Here is an 8,488-nt window from a genome sequence, read left to right as displayed (position 1 = left end):
AGGTTGTCTATAAGCTAGTATGTTCCAAAACAATGGCATTCCAAATGAACAATATAAAGAGTTCAGATGCAAAAACTTCTAAATGCTGCTTGATATTTTAGCATTTTTCTCTGACTCTTGTGTGTAAGGTCTGAAATGTAACTTTTTATGATGACAGAAAAGTTCTTTCCATTGCCTTTAAAGTAAAGTAACTGAACAGAAACATACTGTAGGAGGCTGAGACGAATGCTCATTTTAGGAGAAAATTTCAGATGGCATTTAGAGGTTTTTGCATCTGAACTCTTCGTATCTCACTTCTGTCGATATGGAGCAATGATTTTGATTATATAATTTTGCACTTCAACGTCTTATCAGATGTTCTGTTTGATCAAATGCTCTCTAGTATCTAAAGCACTGCAGCTGAAATAAGTCACTTGTTTGCACAATAACGATTTCATATAAAGTGAATGGTACAGGGGAAAAAGGAAAGAAAAATATGCTTTCAATTGTGGCTCTGGCTGGCTTTATCACATAACACTGTGCATCCTTCACTCCTATTCTGTTATCTACCTTTTTAACACAGTGGAGAACTAGCAAAATGCTTTTATGTAACATGCAGTTCTAAATAATCTAGAATGCCTTTATAAAACCAAAAACCTTTCCCCTACCGAATTGGTTCATAGGATGGCAGTCATTAAACAATATTTCAGCTATGAATGCAGCTTAGCCCATGATGGTCTTGTTTAGGTTTGTCCTCTGCCACTCAGGCTCACCCTGGATGCCCTCATGCAAAGTAATCTCTTTTCTTTTTTTTACATTCACATGAATTGCAGTTAAAGCTTTTCATGTATTAAAGGATTAGGTCTAAAGCCTAGGTGGGAGAGGTGGTTTTTATGGGCTTAATAAAATCTGGAAGATAGGCCCCTTGCCATTTCAGGTCTCACTTCCAATACTCAAAGAAGAAAATATATAAACACGCTACTTTGAAAACTTTTTGCTTTATTGATTATGGCAGGCACTCTTTGTACACAAACTTTAATAAGTAAAATATTACATATTCAGATTCAGCTGCTATTTATGTGCATTTAATGATCTTTAGAAGTCTTAAGGTTAGTACAACAAACAATGAATGCTACTAATGTGTATCAACTCATTCTCATACTGACAGAAATGTTTACATTGAAACTTTATATTTTATACATTAACTTTATACATTATATTAACTACAAATTCACTACAAGTTAAATTGCTCTTTAAACAACTTTCTCAAACAATGCTGTTTTATACTTTAGTCTTACTTAATGGGATTAATAATAAAGTGTGTGTGTGCAGATTTTACCAGTGATAAGTTACCATAAGTGTAGAAAGAAACCTCATTATATACGTGCAGAAATAGCCTGTTATCTTATCAGAACGCAATAGTAGTGATTTATTTAGTTTGGATCCTCTCTGAAAATTAAACCACCAGGAACCCATTACAGAGGTCTAATCTATTATATCTTTTGTAACTCATACAGTTGAAGTCTGAATTATTAGCCCCTGTTTTCCCCCCCAATTTCTGTTTGCACATTTCTAAACATAATAGTTTTAATAACTCATTTCTAATAACTGATTTATTTTATCTTTGCCATGAAGACAGTACATAATATTTTACAAGATATTTTTCAAGACACTTCTATACAGCTTAAAGTGACATTTAAAGGTTTATCTAGGTTCGGTTAACTAGACAGGTTAGGGTAATTAGGCAAGTTATTGTATAATGATGGTTTGTCCTGTAGATTATCAAAATATATAGCTTAAAGAGGCTAATAATTTTGACCTTAAAATGAGTTTAAAAAAATTAAAACTGCTTTTATTCTTGCCAAAATAAAACAAATAAGACTTTCCCCAGAAGAAAAAATATTATCAGACATACTGTGAAAATTACTTTGCTCTGTTAAACATCATTTGGGAAATATTTAAAAAAGAAATTCAAAAGGGGGGCTAATAATTCTGACTTCAACTGTATGTTTAGGTTGCTTTAGTTATGCTGTACCATAAACCAATGCCAACCATGGCTAAAGCTCATATGGAATATTTTGGTAGGACTTTAACTTGTTACTTTGACACACTATAAGATTCAGTCTATTATAAATTTCACAATTTTTTTTCACAACATGTTGCCAAATCTGTTGTTTCTGGATCCAAAACTCCTCATTTGACACATGATATGTGGAGCAGAGGGGTAGTAGACCTTCATGACTCTTCTGTCAATTATTCAGGAGTAAGCTTGCAGGTTCAGGTTTCCTTAGTGCAGCTACAAGACAGGCTATCACATAGCAAAACAATGTCTGTGTCCTAAAAGGCCAGCATTCAGCCTGGCAAAGTGTTTATGGCCCTTCTGATCATTTTCACTGATGGCAAATATACCATATTAAAGGTGTTAGAATTTATCTTGCTTTTCACACAGTGTCCTCTTTTGAAGCTATGCAAATAATGCTTTTGGCAAATGCAAAGCTACCTCATGTCATCTTTTAAACCCTTGCTAATCAACAACACTGTGTTCATGGGAAAGAACTTTGATCCTCTGCATTTACTGTGCAAACAGTAGCATCCTGGTCATACATTCATATTTGTGTAATTTATGTAGTATATCAGCAAACACCACCTCTTAAGTAAATTATACTTTCTCAATTCTCACCGACTATATTTGCAATAGTCAAACTATTTTCATAGTTAAATAGACATATCATAATTTAAAACAAGGTAATCTGGTGGACAATGCTCAATTTGCATGCCTTATCTATTATGGACTGTGCTTTCTTTACACTGGAAAAGGTCAGCTTCATATATAATAAAATGTAAGCTATTTTCATGATTAAAATAAATTCTTAGTTCTCTGAGGAGTGTTACATAAGCATTTAAAGCCCTGGTGTTATGTGTTTTCTTAGTGATCACCTGCACCAGGTGGAATGATCCCGGTCCCCGCCCTCAGAGAACACAGGATGCAAATGCTGTTGTTGTACATATCAGGTTTTAGTCACCCTGTGGGAGGAGAGGCAGCTGACAGTGTGCTTCTACTTGCAGATACTAAAAGACAAACCTACACTGGCTGAGACACTCAAGGGAAAAGGCTCCAAATAAAATCCAATGTCCAGCAGATGACCATAGATTTCACTACAGAGATGCCAATTGCGGAACTGCTCGGAGTGCACTTTGACATGCAGCTCCTGGGTAAACTGACCTTGTCTGTGGCCACCATGCTGTTTGTTTCCTTGGTTTTCAGATTCTACAACTCCAGGGCACGAAACAGAAGGCAAGAAAGGATTCAACGGGGTGCACAAGCAACCCAAGGAAGCAACGGTGCCTGCAATAGAGAGCAAAAACAACAGAGCGAAGATGCAGAGGAGGAAAATTATATTCAAAAATCTTCAGTGAAACTCTTGGAGGAAAGCGTGAAAAATGCTGGTGCTGCATTGGAAGGTCAACCGGAAACTATGGACGTGGACAGTTGTCCAAATGGGGAAACTACATGTAAAATGAACACAGTTGATAATATACCTGAGGCAACAAAAAACAAACCAAGATTGACCTTACAACTTCCTGATGTGACTGAAAAAGGACCCGGAAGTCCAAGTGGTCGGCGATCGCCATGCATGGTAAAGAAGCTAACAGGTGGTACAGGTGTTGGCAGGGAGTTAAGACAAGATGTTGGTCATCAAGGCATGTACTCAAGTTTTCAATCAAAAGCAGAAATCAAAGTAGAGAATGCTGACCTTATCCTGGATGGGCCAGGGGATGGTAGACCAGGTGTTCACGGGAAGATCTATGAGTACTATGTGGAGTCATCTTCTCATTTCATCTCAGATTTAAGCCCCACCCGCTCTGTGAGTCCAGCCTATGGTCAAAATGAAAGCTCTTTGTTTAAATCCCAATCACTGGATTTATCTCATTTCAAGGAACGCTCCAGATCGCCAAGTCCACAGCCTTCTAGATTCTTAATGAGAGACCTCAACATTACTCCGAGATTTACTAATGAGCCTCCCTCAACTTTCAAACCAGAGACAGTGAGATACAGCAGACAAGTAGTCATCCGTCAGGACAGCTATCTTTCCGCTGCTATTGACTCAGAGCTTCCAATCCCCTTGCCCACACAGAGGACTTTAACTCCTCGCAGCTTTTCTCCAGCTCGACCCAGTGACACCCCTTCGAGCCCATTAGAGTCTGACATAGCAAACCTTGACGACCCTGAGGAACCACAAGTGGAAACTCTAGCCGGAGCAAAATTCATACATTTTCCAGAGAACTTGGGGAACGCAGAACTGGAGAGTCTAACAGGGAAGCTCGATTTAGGCAACTGCTTGGAGGCTTTAACACTTGCTAAAAAACACGGCCACACCGCCCTTCAGCAAGCTGCTCTCCGTGTCATGTCTGATAATTACCTCCAGGTCCTCAGAGACCCAGGCCTCTTTGGCAGGCTGAAAGCAGGGGAGCGTGATCACATCCAAACACAACGCATGAGAGGAAGGAAGTGGTTAGTGGTCGCAGATATGGAGTCCCCGGACTGGAGTAGACGTCTGTCACAGTCTACAGATTTGGAGTCTGAATCAGTTAAGACATCTAACGGTATGTATTACTATGATGATTATAAGGACACATGGCACCTTCATTCCCACATTCCCCAGGAAGTGTTATCTAAAGGTTGTGCCATGTGCACCATGGATAATTATCTATTTATCGCTGTGGGTTTCCAAGGCCAGGACCGTGAAGCAACCCCTTCAAAGAAAGTTTACTGTTACAACCCAGTGACTTCAATTTGGAGTGAAATAAGCCCCATGAATGAGGCAAGGCCTCACTGCAAACTTGTAGCTCTGCAAGGCCATCTTTATGCCATTGGAGGGGAATGCCTATCAACGGTTGAGCGATATGACCCCAGGACTAACCGATGGACTTTTGTGGCACCTCTTCCTAATGAAACATTCGCCGTAGCTCACCGTGCCACAGCTTGCAACGGTGAACTGTTTGTCGCAGGGGGCACATTAAGATACACCCTCTTGCGCTACAACCCCAAAACCAACACATGGCGAGAAAGCATGATTGTCGGCAGCAAAGACAAGACTGCAGAACTGTTGGCAGTAAAGAACTTTTTATACCGTTTTGATGTCAATCCCCTTGGCATCAGCGTGTATCGCTTCCATGCAGTGGCAAGACTTTGGTATGAATGCTCCTCGATACGCCTCCCCTATTGCACTGCCTTTCAATGTGTGCCTATGGACAATATTATCTACTGCGTGAGCCGTCAATTTACCTTGAGGTTCCTTGCAGATGAGGTATCTCCAAGCTTTGTTGCACAGGATTTGAAAGTACTATCCCCGGTTAAAGGCATTTTATTTCCATTTGTCCTTGTGCTGCCCGAAAGGACCACTCAACAAACTTGTGTTTAACTAAGGTCAAGGTTTTCTGGTTAGAACAAAAACACTCAGGAGCACATTATGCACATGTTAAAGGAATGTACCTTTTCTTAATTAGTGGCAATCGAGATGAAATATCAAGGCCATTACATCCAATTATTTTAAAGCTAGTACACAATTACACAGCACTTACTGATAAATAAATCTGTTGTCGCAGTGAAGGCTATTTATTTGTTTGGACCTTTCAACCACTCAGATGTCTAAATCAGCCGTTAAATCCTGGAAATGTCTTACACAAGTGCTTAAAATGTTTCAGTAAATATACAGCTTTTGAAACACTGTGTGGATAATGTTAACCAATCAATACTGTGTGTAGAATAAAGCCGAATTGTAATTGCAGAGCTGGCATCATAAACAACATAAATGGCTGCCATTACCACAATTTATGTGAGCTGGCAAATTATATTCATAGCCTCTTTCTTTCATAATCTTTATTATTATTATTTTGCATATCACATACAATTAATCTACCAGCATTTTTAAATATGTATTACGTGTCATTTAAATATTTAAATATATTTGTATGCATTTTTCATGACGCCAAGTCTTGACACCAGGATGGGATTTTGTTTAATGCATGATATTTAATTTTATGTTAAATCTTTGAACTCTTTTCAAAGAACTTCTTTTACATCACTGAATCACTTTGGGGAGTCCAGAGGCAGAAGTTTATCTTCTCCTTGTATATACCATTCCACATTATAGAAAGAACTAATGACTTAATGGGATGCTTTGCCTCTTCGTGCACATTTCTGTCTCTATCTTCTGAAGAGCTGGGAATAAAAATCCTCTCATCTATTATAAGTGAGTCTTGGTTCTTGTGTTAGACTTCAATAAATAATGAGTTCTGACAAAATGTGTGGTTGCAGCAAGAGACATTCGTGTGACCAAGATCTTAATTAAATTTAAACGCAATTACGCTGTCAAAACCAAAGCAATCACATAATCAATTTATGTTAATGAAAGTATACAATACAATCACCGTGACAATCGCGTATGCATATGTGATCAAAGAAAGCAGGCGTGCAGAGGAGGGTGTGCTGTGATGCAATTCCCAGTGACGTATCCTTGCTCTCTGTGTAACTCTAGCACCATCATGTGGGGGGAGATGATATCAAGGTCTGATGATGGAATCCGTACACAACTAATATGCTGCACTGAACGGCGGTGACGAACGCAAAAAGACACATAGCCTGAGCGTTCCAAAGGCTAGCAGAAGAACACAGTGGGATAAAAAAACACCCCAGCAGGAGAAGTGTGAACACAGATGGTTGGACGTCAAATATAACGTCCGTTTGCTTCTAATTAAACACTTGGATTCAACATAATTAAACGCTTAATGGGATGGGAGTTAGGAAAGTCCCCTTCGAATCTGTCTATGAATGACTCGGGTATCTAAACTAGCACTGTGGTCCGTATGAACTGTTGATTCTGCTTGCAGTGCTATTTTAGTGCGGTAATGAAGGACGTCATTACCCGAGGAAGAGATTTTGCTGGTCATCTTTTGGTTACAGGCACATTAAATTGCACTAGAGTGTGCTTAAAAATAGACCTGCATAGAGCAAACAAATAAAAAGGAAAGTCTGTCAAATGGAAATATAAAAAAAACAACAACATAGCTCTTAAATATTGATAGACCATTATTTCTGCAGCTGGGTTCAAAAGTTTGAGACCTTGTAAACTCAGGTGTGTGCGTGCGTGCGTAGTTCATTTATTTATTTATTTATTTTTCACTGAAGCACAAGCTAGGCTACTTTTTGGATCACTGTCAAATCATGCTGAAGAACATGATTAGGTATTTCAGTAACTTTTGTGGAGTTCATGCAAATGTCAAGGACAAAATGCGACAAGCTAAATACTAAGTGTACTTTTGTAACCAACAACTTGCATTTTTGAAATGTTCTGCAACATTGTCAGAACAGTCCCCATTCACATGGATTTATAGAACAACAAAATGCTGCATTATGCATGCCGGGCCATTAGAGGGTGATGTCACTTTGAAAAGAAACATTATGTGCTTGCTCACTTCTACTCCTGTAATACATTGTTGGTTTGGATTTCAAGCACTTGCAAAAGTCTGTAGCATGTAATATGCATGCACATGTCATCGTGTTTTTACAAAATGTCTTTTTGAAGTTTATGCAGAGACGACAGTGATGTGCTTGGAAAATGTATGTTGGCATAAAAAGGAGGTCGTGATACTCTTTCCTATTGTCATATATCCAAATGAAATGCCTTCTCAGACAAAAACATAAATAAATGCGCGGGACTTGATTTTCTTCAAGTTATTGATTGGATCATTGCATCACTGTTATTTGAGGATTTGAATGATGTACATAAATAAATTAGAATAAATTATGAAATATAGTGGCCAAGAGCTTAACGTGCTGCAATTTAAGAAAACACATTCAATTACAAAAAAGTCAGCAAATTAAATCATTAAGACACGAGCTGCAAAGAGCTTTTTTTTAATTGCAGTACGTTAAGCTCTCCTGGCCACCATATAAACATGGCAAAAAAAGTGCAGTTTAAAAAAAAAAAAAAAAGAAAGGAAGAAATATGAATTGTCAGTTCAACTTTTATATTTATAGTTTACTATTTTTGTGGATAGTTAACAGTCCCATATTTCATCGCTCTTCCAAAAATAAATAAATAAAAAATCAAGGTAGCCAATATATTTTAAAGACCAAAATGAAATGATATTTCCAAATCGATTAACTTGCATTTAGTGAAGGTGGGGACCTTCGTCATCTCGCATCATTGCTGAGGATATAGAAATCAAATTGGATGCAAAATAAAATCAGGATAACAGTATGAATTAACAGGTATGTTGAAAAAGTATGACTGAAGTATCGTAACCCATTTATCACTGAATCAGAGTCAATAAAAAAAACAGCTTGTCATGTAACTTACCTCAGGAAAGCCATAAAAACAAAAGTTCACCCAAACGAAATTTCTGCCATCATTTAAACATGCTCCACATTTTTCAAACCTGTCTGACTTTCTTCTGTTAAACACAAAGGAGAAATATTGAATAAAAAAACAGCCATTAACATTAG

General features: G+C 37.9%; 1 protein-coding gene across 1 annotated transcript; it reads left to right on the top strand.

Moving 5' to 3' along the window:
• The first annotated feature begins 3,002 nt into the window (after positions 1-3,002).
• On the top strand, positions 3,003-7,623 carry klhdc7a (kelch domain containing 7A). The gene has a single exon (XM_056468786.1). The coding sequence runs from the start codon at positions 3,120-3,122 to the stop codon at positions 5,400-5,402; it is 2,283 nt and encodes a 760-aa protein (XP_056324761.1). The 5' UTR covers positions 3,003-3,119; the 3' UTR covers positions 5,403-7,623.
• The last annotated feature ends 865 nt before the right edge of the window (positions 7,624-8,488 follow it).

The sequence above is a fragment of the Danio aesculapii genome, chromosome 11 (assembly GCF_903798145.1).
Source record: "Danio aesculapii chromosome 11, fDanAes4.1, whole genome shotgun sequence".
NCBI classification, from domain to species: Eukaryota; Metazoa; Chordata; class Actinopteri; order Cypriniformes; family Danionidae; genus Danio; species Danio aesculapii.
Note: the sequence above shows the minus strand (reverse complement) of the source record. Positions and strands in the feature narration are given on the sequence as shown.